Source organism: Brienomyrus brachyistius, chromosome 14 (assembly GCF_023856365.1).
Source record: "Brienomyrus brachyistius isolate T26 chromosome 14, BBRACH_0.4, whole genome shotgun sequence".
NCBI classification, from domain to species: domain Eukaryota; kingdom Metazoa; phylum Chordata; class Actinopteri; order Osteoglossiformes; family Mormyridae; genus Brienomyrus; species Brienomyrus brachyistius.
Window position 1 is genome coordinate 6,507,679 of NC_064546.1, and position 19,616 is coordinate 6,527,294.

General features: G+C 39.3%; 1 protein-coding gene across 5 annotated transcripts in view; it reads right to left on the reverse strand.

Moving 5' to 3' along the window:
- Positions 1–15,640, reverse strand: part of sav1 (salvador family WW domain containing protein 1) — a 36,651-nt gene extending 21,011 nt beyond the window's left edge. For 3 of the 5 annotated variants that reach the window (XR_007382241.1, XR_007382240.1, XM_048974169.1), the window contains exons 1-4: positions 15,236–15,640; positions 12,203–12,676; positions 921–1,191; positions 677–832 (exon numbers count right to left, since the gene is read on the reverse strand). Coding sequence is in view for 3 of the 5 variants with exons in the window: in XM_048974169.1 (XP_048830126.1) it covers positions 677–832; positions 921–1,191; positions 12,203–12,676; positions 15,236–15,329 (995 nt within the window). In the remaining 2 variants the exon portion in view is untranslated. The remainder of the gene's footprint in view (positions 1–676; positions 833–920; positions 1,192–12,202; positions 12,677–15,235) is intronic. The other 2 variants (XM_048974170.1, XM_048974171.1) reach the window with 2 other exon arrangements.
- Positions 15,641–19,616: the final 3,976 nt, after the last annotated feature.

A 19,616-nucleotide genomic window follows, 5' to 3' on the forward strand; every position in this document is an offset into this window, starting at 1 on the left:
ATAATACAATTCCTGGTACACAAAAAAGCATTAACCAAGTTCACTAAATGACTGAACAAAGTTAGACAGGCGAAAGATAAATTCATAAAAAGTGGAATCAAATTTGTATAAATGAGCAAATACTTCACATAAAAACCAAGTACAGCTGAAGTCCACTATTAGAACAGATGTTCTATTAGGGCTAGGTGAAAAGGATCAAAAACCAAATCTCCAGAGATGCACGCAACTGCTATGCAAGTACACATTCACTGAATGAAAGTGATGCATGTGGCAATTTGTCATAGGAGTGCAATTGTGTACTCATGACAAGAATTTTGTGCAGTTGAACCTTTATACATCTAATGTGTACTTCATCTGCAACATAAAAGGTTATCAATTCTTATTTTGGATATCATAAAAAAAATCCTGGAAAAGCTAAGAGAGAAATGACCAGCAATAAGGGACACAGCTGAGATGCCCTCTAAATGGTGACCAAAAGTTATCAACTTTAATCACATCTCATTTTTCAGTTATCTTCAACCTTGCTCCTGATGTTTTGCAGGCACTCTCATATTCAAGTATTTAAAGAAAAATTGCATAATATTTGTCTATTATGAACAGTTCCAGATAGTCGCAGTATATATGAGAAAGATTCAAGTATCAGCAGCTGCTGTTCAGCAACTAACGAAGGACTTACTTGAGAGGGGCTCTGGCATACACCTGCAACCAATCTGGGATTTCAGCTGTATGATACGGATTGGCAGGTACAAGAACTAGTTGGTTCCGGTCCATGAGACGAGGCTGGTAGGTCACTGGAGGTGGAAGTGGTGGTGGCTGGTCATAGCGAGGAACACTATAGTGGAAACAAAATGACCAAAAGCATCAGAGTGGAGATGTGGTTAAAGTACACTTCAGACATAAGAGCAAAATTCAGCATGTACCTTGGGGCACAGGGATGACGATACTGTGCCCTCTTATTTATATGATCCACGTAATAGACTCCAAACTCAGCAGACTCTACTTTTTCCCATCCAGGCGGCAATCCTTCTCTCTCCAGTGGGTGGCTCCAGTGTGTTGTATTGGTGTTGTGGTCAATATAATACTTCCTGCCTCGAATGGTCCAATCGACAGTCCAGCCAGCTGGAAGTGGGAGGTCCTCCCCACTTGGACTTGCTAAATTTCCCAGAGATTTAGCCTGAATATGCCCGATTCCTGGAGAATAAAGAATAAGTCTATTGAACTCTGAAGTATCATTATAGATTGAAAGTAATACACAACTCTGATAGGTCTGCTTTAGAAATACAGGTACATTCAAATGGCAGAATGATAGCAATAAGGAGCCAAGTTGTCGACAACACCCTAGTATGGCTAGAAACATAAAATGGAAGCATATTTCAAGGGCTTTGCAATTTCCCAGTTAAACGATCCGGCACGGGTGTCACCACCATTAAATCTGAGGGGGACGTGTCCCCCTCACATTTCATAATTATTCATTTGGAGCCCCCACATTTAACATTAAAATATTAGTTTTAAGCCAGTGTGTCTCCCCCCCCCCCCCCCCGACATTCAAAATGCTTCTGACGCTCCTGTGATCAGGTATATGTGTGTAAAACTTGTCTTTATTACATATATAAACAGGATGTGGCAAGATTTACAACATAAAAGTTAATAATACCATTTCAAAAACCAGCTGTGGGGAGCAACTGCCATTTTCAGTATCATCGCTTATATTGAGGGGTATATTCTCCATTATATTGGTAATAACTAGGGACCAGTTACACGATAAGTGGTTTCAGAGTTATTGCAAAAATCGTGACACAGCACTATACTTCCATTTATTCAAAAACAAACTAGAAAGCGCCTGTCACATGATGCCTGTGTGTTCAGAGGCTGCAACAGTACAACAAAAACAGCTATGTGAAAAACTGCTTTCAGCCTGCATAATGCCTCAGAGCTCACTTTTCTTAATTCAGTCTCAGTGAATCTCAACTTACTGATTAGATCTTGAACTAAAAACTTGTTTTTTTTTTTTTCTTTCAAAAATGGTTAATTAACATTAAAAATTGAATTAACTTACCTACATTTCAATTTGGCTGGTTTGTACAAGAAAAAGTTGTGGATTGTGATTCCAAAAATATATCATATATGGCATGACATTTTGGCCATATTGCGCACACCTAAATACAACTATGTCCCTGTCTTGAAAAGCTTACCCCTGACGTGCTAAAGTTTCCGCCTAAAAACAAAATAGGCAACAGTGAAATTACAATTTATTTGTACATAAGGCAACTCCACAGCTTAAATTCAGTATAAATAAAATGTAATCGTAACATTTTATTTGAGGGGGCACAAGCAGCTTAGTAACTCATAGTATAAATCATGAACAAAATGTAGTAACCACTAGGGATGGGCATTTTTGATCATATTTCATTTTGAGTAATAAACAGGTTTGAGAAACGAGTACTCGATTAATCGGGGGTGGAGTTTAAGCAAGGGGGGGGCGTTTGCGTCAATATACAGTAAACATTTAAAAGAAATAACAGCATGAGGTGAAGCTGAAGCGCCTTTTCTACATGACGCATTGTATATAAAATTAATCACATAGCCTAGATACATAAATATGTAAAAGTTATATTACAAATTGTATTTATCTACACAAAATGCATGTGAGCTTGAACTACGTGCCAATCATAAAATAGTGGATGCGCTTCTCCCGTTACTTTAAAACAACGGCTGTGGTGAAAATGTGATACCAAGCGGCTACTTGCAGCTATTACATTTTTTACAGTTGCAACATTGAAGCTCTCATTGATTGCAAGCTGCAGGGTGTGTGCGAAACAGGGCACTGATTCCCAAAGACTTTGATTTGCCAGAACCATGTTACCAGCGTTGTCCTGCACACATGCCATTACTTTTTCAGAGCTTAACAGCCACATTTCTGTTGCATCTTTCAGGTAGTTGCCAATGTTCACAGCTGTGTGTCTTTCCTCGAAACCTCGCTTCTCTAATACTGCGCTGTGAATTTTCCATTCATTTATGTAATGACAGGTTAGCGTCATATACGATTCGGTGGTTAGCGAAGCCCACGAGTCCGTAGTTATTGCCACCCGTGCTGGCTTCAACAGACTGTCTTTTAGTGAACAAGCGCATTTTTCGTATAGAGCATCAATCCTTGCAGTTTTGCGCGATGGGACAGTATAGTGGGGCTCAACGTAATTCATTAAACATTTAAAACCTTCACCTTCAACAAAACTAATAGGCAGCAAGTCTTCTGCTGTCATTTCTGCTATTAACTGCGTCATCTTCTCTGCCCTGCCTTTGTCGCATTTCTGTCTGATGGTGAAATCTCTTATGCTTGTCTGACTGCTGGTAGTGGCATCGGTATCATCTGCCTTTTTGTGTTTATGTGTAAGATGATAACGCATCGAACTCGTTGTGGAGTTGTAGACAAGTGTGGCGCTGCACATCTTACACTTGACTGTTTTTTCGCCAAGTTTTTCAAAGTGTTGCCAGACGTCTTGTCTCTAGACCGCAACTTCTCACAGCCGTAACCAATCAAATATCAGACTACCGCCCAAATACCAGCATAATCAATCAGAAAGAATGAAAGTAGTTAAAATTTTTAAAAATGCATTTTTAGAGCCAATTGATCGTCATTTTCATGCTTTATCGTCGCTGATGGGTTCGAGTAATCGATTAATCGAGTACTCGTGCACATCCCTAGTAACCACATGAAATACATGAATTATGATTGATTAATAGTGAACTTCTATGGGATCAGTATGCAACCACTTAGTTTCCAGTTAATTAACATGTTAAGTGTGTACTACTATGTTATTTTCTCCCCCTCAAGTAAAGCATTAATGGCTAAACTGCACTGAACTACACGATTTGTGGCCAGTTTTTGTATTTCTGGGTAGACATCAGCCTGAGTAACAGTTCTGTGTCAGACGTGGTTAAAAACTCATATAAAAACACATATTCAAGCTCTTTAATATAGGAAGGCCCACATTTTTTCCTCCCTATCACAGCCATTCTTGGAAGTTGGAGACAGTATGCAACTGCTTCCCTGATCCATGTTAACCCACAGAATTCAGTATATCCACTATATAGATGCCACCATTGCAACATTATTGCCACCACTGCTTCAGAATATTATGTCATAAAGTCACAATTACTTGACTCTGCAGATGGGTTTCAATTTTACACAAAGGTTTCAGGAAGTGGAGACAAGTGATGACATGCATCCATGCACGAACCAGACCTGGTCAGATGCCTATTGTCTATGCAGCCGATGAGAGGGAGAAAGAAATGAGCAAAATAGAAAGGAAAAAGGTAAGAAAAAGGTAGTGTTCGTTAGCTAATGTTAAGTCAGATGTTATTTTAAAACTTTTAAATCTATCTGCAATTAGTCAAAAATTTCTATTGATGTTCATGGCCAACTAATTATTATTAACACGTCTCATCTTGAAACAATGGTCCAGCTAATCTAACATTATACCTGTAATATTCAATAAATGCTCAGAAAATAATTTGCCAACTAGGCTTGAGCAGTATATTTTTTCATATCACCACACCTTCTACTCATTTCACTCTGTAATACAGAGTATGGTGGTATTTTGAAGAAAAACAAAATCATGCAGGCTACTGTGAACTCCAGAATCAGAGACAACCTAAATGACTGCTAGGAAAAGGAGGAAGCAAATCCTTATTGAATAGTTAAAAAGATCACCCTTCATTTATTGACACGACTCCACTTCTTCTCTGTTGCAGAACACACCATGTAACCACCACCTAGTGTGTATGGGAAATATAGGTATCCAACCCAATGCGACCAAGAGTAGCATGAACAACTGTTCTGTTAGGTAATGTTTCTGTTGTAATAAAATTAATAAATTATTTTTTTTAGATTTGTATTTTCCATCAGTTAAGAGAGAAAAAAAAATGTAACTTCTACATTTCTGGTGGAAAATGGGCCAAACCCTAATTGCACAGCATTAAGCTTTGGCCAATTTTTTGCTGGAGTTTATGTTTAAAGTTATTCACATGCACAATGTTCACAAATATTCTTATTGTAGAATGAAAACTGAAGAAACACTATAATGTAAAATTAAGCAAACAGAATGGACCCCCACTATTTTTCAGGATAAAAACCTATCCTGCATTATTGCTACCACTCAGTCACAATCTTTTTAGGCAGTAAACTGACCTCTGGTGGCGCATGCTGTGCAGTAAAATAGTAATAATAATAGTTATTTTAGTAATACATTTAGCCTCCATACAACATCCCCGTATCAGTTATTTGAAAATGAAATTAAAATTTTAAATATTTAAATGTTCTTACTGGATGTGTAATCAAATCTTTGTGATGTGATATAATTATGTAACATTACCCACTCTCAAATACAATACAATTAGATGGGTAACACAAATAGGTAGGAGTAATGGAGGTGAGTGGATGATACCTAATGATACTCAGTCTGACCACAGGATTACTGCAGGGTACATGTACACCAAGGCACAACAAAAACGTTATGCAGTAGAATCAGCGAACTGTGTGGCTGGGGGGGTTGGGTGGGAGTGGCTGCACTCAATGGCAGAAAAAGATCCTAGGGAAAACACTGGAATCTGACTGTAGCCATTTACTATAGAAATACTACCTTGGTAACTGCCAACCAACTAAACAAAAGCATTATATTAAATAAGCTGTAGAAACTGAAAAACTGAAACTATCGGCTTGCTTACCATCAGTGAGCAGATCATAGGCCTGTATTGTCTTAAGCTGTATGACACAAATTAAAATTGCACTTACAAATCACTTCCAATGTATTTGTATTCATCCGTCTAGAGCTGACATCATTTGAAATGAAGCCTGACAGGCATCAGATCAGTGTAGTCAGACAGCACAATTGGGATTTACAGAAATCAGACAGGGGGGCAAAAGAAGAATTTTAAACCTGGCGGCAGAAAACTCTGCTTATTTCTGTCATGGTTTTAACACTAGATTTACCGAGTTTTTATTCTCTGCTGAGAGTCCCAAGGTGTTTGTCACCCCTGCTGTGATTTTCGCAGGTCTTCAGCCCCATCCTCCTCCTGCTTTTGTTGTGCAAACACACCCATTACCTGTGAGGCCTGGCGCATTTGCATTTTTTACTCAGAGTAGCTCAAATCCAAGGCAGGCTAAACCTCTGTGTGTGACATGGAAACCTTCACAAAAGTCTGCCATATCTATACCAAATATCCCACACGCTGACTGACCTGCAAATATGAAAGACGCACATTCACAAAATATATGGAAACACAAGTCTGTGTTATTTATAAAACAAATTGAGTGAAAATAGAATGAAAAGTTGCTAATAGAATGAAATGAATAAAATGAAAACATGCTAACACTTCAGTCTCCAATGCATGTTTGTATATAAATGTCATAAGCTGAGTGAAGTCATGGTCCATGGTTTTTGACATGCTCATACACATACAGAATAAAATGTCATTTCATTTTCATTGGCCATCACTGAATTATAACACCAAAAGTGAATTTTGTTTTGGTGTGATCTCTCCAGCTTTGCATGTTTGGCTGTTCATGTAAAAATTGATGTATCCGTGCCTCAGTTCCAGGTTCATCTCTTCGTCATCTTTCTGCCTTTTGTCTCAGTGGTTACTGTCCCACACAGTCTGTCTATCTTTCAAAGTCTGTGTTTGCAGCGTTTGAAAACCCAGTGACCATCATCCCTGTATTTGGCAATGGAGTTCCTTGGCTAGAAGAATCGGAAACAATCTTCTTTTTCCTTTCCACCCTGTAGATGCTTTGTACAGAACGTAGGCATTCACCGCCACCAAGTCCAGCATGTTGTAAAACACAGCTACTGGCCACTTGCTTGTTGCTGCTCGTACTGAATACATGCGCGCCATTCTAAACACTGACGTGGAGAATTCCTCTCCCTGTGCAGTGTCCTTTGCCAATGGAGGAAGTTCACGGCAAACGTTATTCACCATGCCCAGTAAAGTGAAGCAGTCTGTGTGACAGTGACAGTGAGGTGAAGAAATTGTCCATTGTGACATTTCTCCCGTCATCCAGAAATGACTCCATCAGACTCATGACCACGTTCTCTGCCAGCCTTCACCAAGAACTGTGCTGAAAGTTTCACTCCAGGAGAACACATGAACATAGATGTACAGCTGTTCTCGACCAAGGTTCATTGTCCATGCAGTATATTTACATTTACATTTACAGGATTTGGCAGACGCCCTTAGCCAGAGCGACTTACATAAGTGCTTTGAGACTCTGCAATGAATTTCCGATGCTAGCTCAATAAGGACCCCAGCTACGAATACTATCTCTGAGAACGCCATTGAGTAGTGCAGAATTTTTATTTTATTTTATTTTTTTAAAACACACACCAGAAAAAGAGTCGAGTAAGAATATAGAAGTTCTACGTCAGGTATTTCTGAAAAAGAAAAGTTTTGAGTCGTCGCTTGAAGACATTCAAGGATTCAGCTGTTCGGACATCTAGGGGGAGTTCATTCCATCAATTAGGTGCCAGGACAGAGAAGAGCCGAGATGCGTGTCTTCCTTGTGCCTTGAGGGGAGGTGGGACCAGTCGAGCAGTGCTGGAGGATCGGAGAGATCGTGGTGCAGAGCGGGGTGTGATGAGGTCCTTTAGGTAGGATGGTGCCAGAGAATTTTTGGCTTTGTATGCGAGCATCAGTGTTTTGAATCTGATGCGTGCAGCTACAGGAAGCCAGTGGAGGGAGCGCAGCAAAGGAGTGGTGTGGGAGAACTTGGGAAGGATGAAAACAAGACGAGCAGCTGCATTCTGAATCAGTTGGAGGGGACGGATGGCGCTCAGTGGTAAACCCGCTAGAAGCGAGTTGCAGTAGTCAAGGCGTGAGATGACGAGGGACTGGACGAGTATCTGGGTAGCCTGGGTGGAAAGAAATGGACGTATCCTCCTGATGTTAAAGAGGAGAAACCGACAAGAGCGAGAAAGACTGGTGATATGTGAGGAAAATGACAACCGATCATCTATGGTAACTCCAAGGTTTCTAGCAGAAACCAAAGGACGGATCAGGGAGTTGTCAAAGGAGATCGCAAGGTCCTGGAGGGGGGATGAGTCAGCCGGGATGTAAAGCAACTCAGTTTTACTAGTTTTGAGTTTTAGCTGGTGAGTGGTCATCCAAGATGAGATGTCTGCCAAGCATGTAGAGATCTTAGTGGAGACATGAGTGTCTGAGGGAGGGAAGGAGAGGATGAGTTGAGTGTCATCGGCATAGCAGTGGTAGGAGAAGCCATGTGAGGATATAACTTCGCCAAGAGATTTAGTGTAGAGGGAGAATAGGAGAGGGCCAAGAACCGAGCCCTGAGGGATACCGGTGGAAAGACAACGTGGAGTAGATGTGGATCCATTCCATGTCACTTGGTATATCGCATCCAAGCCGGACAAATTTGGGATCAAGTTCTGGATGGCCACGGATTTGGAGACCAAATACGTCTGCAACGTGTCCCCTAACTTGGGAAAGGACCCCAGTCACCAGAAAAGGGAGAGGCTGGCAGAGAACATGGTCATGAGTCTGATGGAGCCATTTCTGGATGACGGGAGAAATGTCACAACGGACAATTTCTTCACCTCACTGGCACTGTCACACAGACTGCTTCAGCGCAAAACAACACTACTGAGCACAGGGAATAAAGTTTGGTATGAACTTCCTCCAATTTCAAAGGACACTGCACAGCAAGAGGAATTCTCCGCGTCAGTGCTTAGAAGTGGCAGTGTCTCCTTGACAATTTATGCACCTAAAAAAACAAGATTGTGTGTGTTCTGAGTTCCTTGGACCAAGATGTGGCGATCTGTGAAGGCAGAAAGAGGAAACCCAACACGATAACAGACTATAACCACATGAAGGTATGTGAATGTGTGTATAATTTTACATCAGTGCTACAATGCTTTCTGATATGTACTATACAGGCCTATATAGAAAGAAGGTAGAAAAAAAGCAAATACACTCATGACTCTCTCTCTCTCTGCTGTTATAGTGTGGTGTAAATGTGTTGGACCAAATGGCGCGCATGTATTCCGTAAGAGCAGCAACATGCAGGTGGCCAGTAGCTGTATTTTACAACATGCTGGACCTGGTGGTGGCAAATTCCTACGTTCTGTACAAGGCATGTACAGGGTGGGAAGGCAAAAGAAGATTATTTTTGAGTCATCTAGCCAAGGAACTCCATTGCCAATTTATGCCACAAAAGGCTATGGGGACAGAGGAAGGCTGCTGCTGTGCCAGGACTTGTATGGACAACTCAGTGTCAGGTACAGGAGAACTGCAACAGAAACCGCAGCAGGTTTACCAGTGCAAAGTGTTACAAATTCACTTGCGCCAAATGCAGGGATGATGGTCACTGGGTCTGCAAACACTGCAAAGTTTGAAACACTAAATTTTTTTTATAAATAAAACAGACTTGTGCTTCCATATATTTTGTGAATGTGTGTCTTTCATATTTGCAGGTCAGTCAGCATGTGGGATATTTGGTATAGATATGGCAGACTTTTGTGAAGGTTTCCATGTCACACACAGAGGTTTAGCCTGCCTTGGATTTTAGCTGCTCTGAGTAAAAAAATGCAAATGTGCCAGGCCTCACAGGTAATGGGTGTGTTTGCACAACAAAAGCAGGAGGACAATGGCCCAAGAAACTCTCAGCAGGGATGCTAGTAGGTGTTAGGCCCAGGGAATTTACGCAAATTTGCGTAGATTTGGCAGTTCTAGTGTTAAAAAGTATTTAGGACTGAACTTTTTTGTTAAAATATTTGACTTCAGACACCTACATTATAGTTTGGTTTTTGGTACACCTCACACAGAATTATGGTACAGACAGTTTTAAGGCACTATCCTCTGCCTTAAAGTAAAGTAGATAATAGCAACATTTTTGGCAAAATTTGGTAGGCTACTTTAACGCACGCTTAACATTCTTCTTCCAATGGACTTTCAAATGATAGTATTAATAGTTTAAACATTTAAACTTGTATGCTAAATTGAAATTGTGAAGAAAAGGAACCTGCTCTTTAAAAAGTGCCAACAAGCTTTAATTAATACATTTATAATTTATACATTTGGTACAAGTTATCTTGGACAGTATGTGTGCGTGCTTAAGTTTACTGCCAAATCAACTAGGACAGTGCATACCTTCTTATAATCCATGTGGGAGGTAGCCATTCCATCAAGAAGCAGCAAATAGTCACTAAAATACACAATTCTGCGGTGCATTGCCCAGGGTTCATAATTTCCAGGTTGGAAAGCACAGCTCTGATCAATAAAGCAAAACCAATGTCTTGTGAAAAACTTTTTTTATAATTTATTGCTACTGTAAAAATTTTTAAATACATATAATATTGTTGGTAATTAGGTTGTTCTTTTAGCATTTTTCCATCACCTTTATGAGAGTTTTGGCACGTATAAGACTACAAAGCAATTGTTTAGTTTAACTTGTGTTTCTCAAAATACATAGCTTGAAATATTATGGATAATATTTGCTGGAAATAATATTTTACTTAAAATATTTACTTTTAAATCCTGTTTTAACAGTAAAATACTTTTATAATTCACATAAATGATGCAATGAGGGTATGTTTACCAAAGGCATGATTGCTAAATTATGTTAGATTCAGTTGCATGGTTCTAAATGTACTAAGTTGCTAACAGAACGAAACAAAAAAGATGGTCTCCGAACGAAGCAGCACAATTAACAACCACACTCCCTTTGCATATAACTGAGAAACAATAGATCTGTCTCTGGACTGTAAGGTACACACACAATAACTACTTACAGAGAACATGAAGACATGCGAGTAACTGGCACAGATCGCGGCAAACACAGTTAAACACACTTACAAAAACCAAAGACAAAGCCCACGTATTTACAACACCAAACACAAACAGGGATATGTCCATGGGTCATGAGCATGCTGGACATACTAAAAGGCTCCGTTAGGGGGAGCCATCTCAACTGGGGCGACACCATTACCATCATACACACAGAAACCCCTTTGAAGTGCAAAGCATGGAATGTGTCCCTTTGCCTTCAACTAGACAGGAACTGTTTTGAAGCTTGGCATCCTGAGCAGGACTGACAATTTATTGTTCTAATACTCATTTACTGTCAAGTATTATTCATGTAATGCGATCGCACTTAATTCATCAATGTTTAACCTGTTGCATGATAAACTGTGAAAATTATTGTCTTTTCTTAAAATTCACACGTACTATCCAAAGTGACGGGTATGGGGGGCAGAGACAATGACATTCCAGACTGATGGACCATTGACAGTAAGCAAACTATTAAAGGTGTGGTCACACCTGTCAGTAATACTTATTGTGTCGGCCAACGGCTTTGAAAGAAATAGTGTCACTCCAAAGTTCTAACACTTTAGTAATCAAACGACATGAGATTTATGAATGTCTCATTCACCTACGTGTAGCCAGACCCCATGTCTATAAGCTCCGGTGCTCAAAGTAATGGCTAGAAATGTTTGTGATTTTTTACAATTTCTCTGCACCACTGAAAATTAGTTTAATAGTGCATGTTTAAAGCGGATAAAAAAAAAAACGGAACAATGACATTCTAAATGGTCTCAGATTACTGGTGCTGAATAAAAGCATTTGTAGCACTTGTAGCAAATGTTTTTAGATAGGTGAAATATTGAAAAATGTCAAGGCATGTCAGATAAGGGGCTAAGATGCCTCAGAGTGCAGAGGGTTTAATTCATTTTTTAACTTGTTCATGTTAAAGAAGAGAAATGTAGAATAAGTGTTTGAAATAGATTTTCTTAATGCAACGCATTTAGTACAAAGTAAACCAAAACAAAAATCTCTCAAAGATTTTTGAACCTTTGCATCCCCCTGAACAAGTTAACTGCAGTGGAATTGGGACCTTAATATTAACTTTCATTGACTTGCATCAAATTAGTCATGGATAAGATTTAATAAATGGTTGGGATGGGGGGGTTGCACCACTACCATGACTTTTCTGCAAGTAAGCATGTTCTGTTTTTGTATCAATTCATCACCTAGACTTATTTTGCCAATGCTTTTATCCAAAGTGACATACAAGTGAGGGACATTAGACATTAACAGTAGAAACCAGCAACCACACAGCCAGCTGCTACATGTCAATCTTTAGGATTTTTTTTTTATATCGCTATTTACTAGAAATGGAAGCAGACAAACTTACCCACAGGATGTCTGTTCTGGGCATGAGAAGTCGTCGCCACTCTTTGGAATGTGTGCTCACTATGTTCATGGCATCTATAATCCTCATGAAAGCGATCTGGCATCTGCCTCCTGCGTCGTTGCTGCTGCCCATTAAAGAAAGGGTCCTGGCGGTAGCAATAATGGCCAGCAGAGCAAACATCTCCATTTTCCGCCAAAGCATTCACCTCACTGAGGAAAGACTGGGATGGGCCCCCAAACTCACATGGCACATCCCCAACGCCGTGAGGGATATATGGTGGCGCAGATATTCGCTTGCTCTCACAATGTGCAACATGAGTTGGTCGCTGTACAGGGCTGCGCAAAATACTCTCATTCCGAGTGACCACAGTTTCAGCTGGACCAACTGGGTATGCCGGAGGCGTAGGCTCTGTTAAAGGAACTTCCGTACGTCTGGGAATTGTGGGGCCATGGCGAATAAATGAGGGCATCAAATCTACACCAACAAGCAAAACAAAATATAAATAAAACAAGCAAAACGAAATTCAGTCTCTACTTAAGTCTACATTTTCCAGCAGTGAGAGATGTGCTGTTCCTCCAATAGGTACCAACTCGCCATCAAAGTTTTCTGTGATGGTAGTACATAATAAAATTAGAGATTCTTCTAAAACACGTGTTGGGAATAAAATCAAAACAAGTCTTGGCTTAGTTGGCCAAATAAAATTGTGCAGAAGCATATCTTACTCAAATTCAACCTTCCTGATAAAGTTTAGGATTACATCATATACCATGACTACAGAGAATACATATGGTACCATGACCGGTCCACTGCTACCCGCCACCACTGCTGCCACAGACGCTTTGCTTGTTAAGAGGATAATTCAAAAACCATTTGACAGGTCTTCTAAAAACTTTGTAGAGGTATTGTATGAGTGCTGAACTGTAAATCATTAAATTTTAAGAGGTCAGTGATTTTCAAACTGGTGTAAGATGATTTCCTGAATATTCTATAATTTATTGTTTTTTCCCATCATTGGCCTCTTTTTTCACCAGTTAGATATAGGGGTTGATTTGGAGACTAGATCTGAAAGGGCCACAGTGGGCAATTTTACCCAGTACATCAGGCTAAAACACCTTCTCTTTTGAAAGATGCCCAGGAATATTTTGACCTCAGAGAGTTGGCAACTCTGTTTTCTGTCTCGTCCTATTTTTACAGCACAGTGTCCAAGTTATGGCACTGGGGCAATAGGATCCACAGAGCCCACAAGATAAACTCCCCTGTTGGCCTTACCAACACCTCTTCCAGCAGCAACCCAGCATTCTAAGTTGGTCTCCTATCCAAGTGCAGATTCAAATCCAAAGGAACACACAAATTGTAACCCTTTCCTAAAGAGATAAAAGGATTTGCCAAATTTGTACAGATGTGATATTGTGCAGCCCCAGCAAATACATTAAAATATCTTCTGAAACTAGCCAAGGAATCACCATTTTGCTAATATGTGACTGCATTGTTATACTAAAATTAAAATTGCAACACAGCCCCAATGTTTTTACTTTAGTTTGGAAGTTAACTTCTTACACTAGCTGCCTTAACCACATAAAACCTTTAATAAAGTCTTGCAAAAGGCTTGTAATCAGTGTGTTGACAGTTTAGTCCTCCATCTTCCAGTTAGCATTCACTACCCAATACACCTGGTATAATAAGTGCAAGAGAAAAATATGACATTAGCTTACTAACTAGTGCAATGAGGTAAGGGGGGATTTCACTGGTTTCTACACCCCTGTTGAATATTCAAAGTTTATAAAGATCCTACAACCAAGTTAAAATGTAAGGCCAGAACACAATTTCCATAACTTGGTAATACTACTGCTAAGAACACAGATAACTTATCGGCACAACATCAACATACTAGTCTTGAAAGGTATCCATTAAATCAAACTACCATAAAATTTCTAGTAATCTGAGAAAACATTTTAAAATTTAAAAACAAATTTTTTGTTCCATACATAAACTGGAATATCATACAGATATATTTCTCAGATGAGACAAATATAAATTGAATCAACAGGGTCAACCAATAAATTATTACTTATTTTAACCATAGTGACTTACAGAGACTGGATATAGTTCATGCATTTTTTGTAAATTAACTTGTGGACAAGCGGCCGACTTGAAATTACTAAGGATAATAAGTAGGCGTAGGTCTAATGCGTCAAAACCTAAAGCAAATGATCGAGAGTGCATGCCATTGTTTTCAATTAACTGCACAAAATTGTTATAAGACTAGAAGAGAAAACTAACATTTAACGCCAGTCAGTCAGCACCATACAAACACACAAAAAAATCCATTTTAGGTAGTCTACGATGAAAAAGACATCTACTTGTACACAAGCTTTTAACACATCGCGTGAAATTTTCAAGGTGGCCGATTCCATCTACTACACTTTGCAGGAAAAACCTTCTTCACTGATTAGATTTCTACACAGTAATTTTGACTTTACTTTGAGAAACCGAATTCTTGTAACCCACATAAATACATTCCGATCTTTAAAAATTGTATTATGTACTCTATACACTTCTGTGAACGATTCGTAGATCTCCTATTGTAATGGCTAGTAATGCTTTCGTACTTGAATCTAAGCTGTATTTTGTCAAATCACCAAATCAGAACACAAAACCATTACGTTGCAGTTCAATTTTAAATAAATAAATAACTGTAACTGAAGTAGCCTTTAGAGTTTTACAATGTTGCCGAATTACTCCAGATCCACAGGCATCAATGTCCGAAATAATAAGTGAGTTTTTAATCCTATAGCCTATTTTGTCAATACTATACGACTCGATGACGAAATTAAATTTCTCCCAAGTTCGAGGAGGCTGGGTCGCCTTCGTAAAAGAGACACCGGTAAACGACATTGAATAACAAAACAGAACTGGATTTTTGTACATCTTGAAGATGTGGCTTGTTTGCTAAGTATACGTATAATAACTGCAGATGAAAATTGCTAGTCGAAATTAAGCAAAATGAAGAAACAGCCCAATAATTTGACTTACTTCTCAGGAGCGGAGATGTCTCCTTTTTAACATATTTTCCATGTATCTCAGCTGGTTTCGACACCTCACTTTTACTTTTCTTTCTTGAAAGCATAACTCAACGACTGAAAATCTCAATCCAACAAGGTAAACAGAAAAGATGATCGAAAAGTGTTACGGTCACGACATTTGACTGCAGCTTAAAAACGGGACACATTTTACTCAGTCTTCCTACCGATTCGTTTTAAACGCAAGCCTGCGCCCACTGAGCAAAATCAGCTCGATAAATGAATACTCAGCTGCTTATTGGTATTCAGACTGACTAAATAACTTTCTGCTCTTTAACCCCCAGCCTGAAGTCTATTTTCCGTTTGTTACTCCCTACCCTTTCCAAACTTCCAGACTTCCTTACTTATCTTCTTTTCCAACCCGTGAAGCATTATGGGAAAGTGACGCACAAATCCTGCCCTAGGTCGGTGGAGTTGAAGTCTCCTAGGACCAAAACAAATGGAATGCCAAAACAAGAAAAATATGCTATAGTTCTGCCTTTGGAATTCTATAAATATTATTTTGTGATTAAAGCAAAACGTTAAAGCGATATCCAAAATAAAACCAATGTACATACCAAGTTGCCGTAACAATCATTTTAAATGACACCGTACAAAAATTTAAATGCAGAACTTTTGATTTTTCTCCCATTTTGAAGCAGTTTTACAAAAGGGGAATTGTATAAGTGCAAAAAGAGCATGTCTTCCAAATTTTGATATGCAAAAAAGTTACTTAAATTGTATTTTTAATTAAATGATAATCTATCTACTGTACAAATGTAGAATATCAAAGTTTTATGTCACATGCAGTTCTACTCGTACAACATGCAGTTAAATGCTTGTTCTGGCAGGGCTACATATTCTTCCTTAGATTATATATTCCCTAATATATAATCTAAATTTTTCCCTAATATATAATCTAAAAATATACAGAATGTAATAAAATATAATATATATTCAGCCCTTTTCAAAATCTTAAGACCAGGGGAAAAATTACAAGTATTCGCATTTTGCACTGGTGGTTCATAACCAGGTTGTAATTAGAGCTTCAAAATGCAAAAAGAAGAAACATGAGCAAGAGATAAAAATAGAGTAGGAAATTTATTGAAAACTGCATTTAATCTCAAATAGCTGATCAAAGTCTTCCACTGGGCCGCATATAAAACATCTCCAATAGGATCTCCTTGTCATGCCAGTAACGTAAATTTTAAAAGGCAGAATCTGTGCAAAAATCTAGCTTTCATGTTATTTTCTGTCAGGCATTCACACTGTCATGACCTCCTGATGGCATAGGCAAAAAGGCTTTCTGTCTTTTAACGTGGCAGGATTGTTGAGCTGTACAAGCAAGGCCTCTCGCAATGTGTTATCTCTGCCGAGGATGGACAAAGTAAGACAACCATTTTAAATTTCTTGAAAGATCCTGAGGCTTATGGGACGAAAGAGTCAAGTCGTAGACCCCAAAAAATGTAATCTGCGCTGAGCCAGAGGATCCGACGGGCTGTCTGAGAAGACACAGGCCGATCTTCGACCCAAGTTAAGGCCCTTACTGATGCCGACTGCAGCCCAGTAACCATAAGACGGTGTCTGCAAAAGAAGGGCTTAAAGAACAAAAAACGTCTTCAAAGGCCGTGTCTCCTCCCACACAAAAATTAATACAACCCGCAACAAAAGCTACTACATCTAGTATTTTGTATGATCACTGTGATTTTGAGGATAACACCAACTATTATAGGCATGGAATGAACAAGTGGGCGACATATTGCAACATCTATCTTTTTCCATTCAAGAACGACTTCTTTTAGAGCCTGGATGCTGGATAGAGAGTAATGCTCAACTTGTCTCTTCAGAATTCCCCATAGGTGTTCGAATAGGTTCAAATCAGGAGACGTACTTGGCCATTCAATAACCTTCACCCTGTTGTTCTTCAGAAATGCAGCAGTAGTTTTAGATGTGTGTTCGTCATTGTCGTGCTGGCAAAGTGCACGACGACCATGAGCACAGAGTGATGGTAGCATCTTCTCTTTCAGTATGCAGCAGTACATCTGTTAGTTCATGATACCATCAATGAAATGCAGCTCCCCGACACCAACAGCACTCATGCAGCTCCACATAAGGACACTGCCATCACCATGTTTGACTGTAGGCACCATGTATTTTTCTTGGAAATCCTCACCTTTACGACGCCATACAGTTTTGAAGCTATCAGTTCCATAAACAGTTCTTTGTCTCATCACTCCAGAGTATAGAGTCCCAGTAGTCTTCATCTTTTTCAGAATGGGCCCTGGCAAATTCTAGGCGTACTTTTTTGTGTGTGGGCTTTAGGAGAGGTTTCCTTTGAGGACGACACCCATGCATGCCATTTCTCTTCAGTGTGCACCGTATGGTGTCACGGGAAACAGTCACTCCAGTTTGACTTTCTACTTCTTTAGCTAACTGCAGTGAACTTGGATGGCAATTTTCTTCAACCCTTTTCATCAGACAGACGCTCCTGTTGAGATATTAACTTCAGCCTGGACGTGTCTGTGAGATGGTTACACTTCCATCTTTCTTAAATTTTTGGATCACTTTTGCTGCAGTATTCTGACTGATATGTAAAGCTTTGCTAATCTTCTTGCAGCCCTCAACTTTTTTGTGTAAAGAAATGAATTTCTTTCTCAGGTTTTGTGACATTTCCCTTCGTGTGGTGCTATTGCTGACAGCATGAAATGGGAAGGGGTTTTCTTTGTTAAGTAATGCCCTTTTATAGTCACTTGTCTGCTGGACACCTTTCAAATGAATAATTAGACTAACTTGTGGTTGAAATCTTGTTAAATTGAATTTTGTGTGTGCAAATAAACAAATCTTGTTTGCTATCAATGGCCTACATCTGTGGGAGTATTTTGTAGTATAGTATCCCATAGAAAATGTTGATTCTCAAAGGTAACTAAAGGTTTTCTGACAAGTCTGGTGGGGTGTACTCATTTATGCTGAGCACTGCTTATAAATTGTCCATTTTTGTCCTGTTGTTGAGAAGTCTTACCGCTTGTGGATAGAAACTTGTACTCAATCTAGGCTTTCAGGCTGCAGAGGCATCTTCCTGAGCTCAACAGTCTGAATAGTTTTTGTGTGTGGTGGGTGTAGTTACAAGTAATGCTGAGTAGGGTGGTCCACAAGACTACAATGAAAATTCAGCTTGATCAGAATCTGCCTCCACAGGTCTGAAAATATTGTACCTCATGTAGGTAAGATATGGTTAAAATTTGAAACAGTTTGGGAGAAATTTGGAGGTTGCTGAAAGTCCTACAATAATCCTCATAATATGGCTGGATCTTTGTGACATTTGCTATTAGGAAAATTTTGCTCTGATCAGGACACTGTAGTATTGTAATTAGTTACTTTTTAACACTAAATAATGGCTGGGTTCTAGAGATGTTAAGAATTTTCACATTAAAAATAGTTATTCTTTGAAGCTGGTGTTGTTGTTGACAACAAAATGTTTATTGTGTCTCACACCAAGGGACGAAGGACGTGGGAGCAGAAAATGGAGTAAACAAATGGAGTTTATTTCAACCAAAAGACCTAACAGAAAGGAACAGGATCACAGGAGAATCAAAACTGGGAGTATAGCGCACAGCTAACAGAACAGGCCACAGACAGGATTGATGTTAATGCCAGGACTGAGGAGGAACTTCGGAGAGCCATGCTAGGGAGGAAACAGGATGGTCAGATAGGCAGGACATTATATATTGTTAGTTGATTAATAACAAATATTAATATTGAACTGGAGAGAAGAAAGTTACAATAGTGATAAAAAGGCTACTGAAAACATATTTGACATATTTTAGGACAGGGGTCACTAACCTTTTTGAAACTGAGAGTTACGTCACGGGTACTGAGCCATACGAAGGGCTACCAGTTTGAAACACCCTCCTAAACGTGTCTAAACTTAATGTATAATAAACGTGTTTTAAATGCTTTTTTTTTTTTAGATATTGTCATTTTGAAATCTATATAAATGCAAATGTGATTAAAGAAGAATAGCAACAGGATAAAATTAAATTTTAGACGCTAATCACTGGTGAGCAGTGCTATTTTTAGAACAGGTCCGCGGGTGACTTATGTGGTCCTTGGGGGCATGTGGAAATGGTGTCTGATTTTTGGACCACCCTAATCCTGAGGGTGTGGGTTCTGCACCTTACAGAGTAAATGCGCTGCAGGGCTGGTAGATAGGTTCTGATGGTGCATTCAGCCGAGTGCACCACCCACAGCAGGGATTTATGTTCCTGTACAGTGCAGTACCTGAACCAGGCTGTCATGGTTCCTGTCAGGATGCCTTCTATTACTCCAGTATAGAAATGTTTAAAAATTATTGGAGG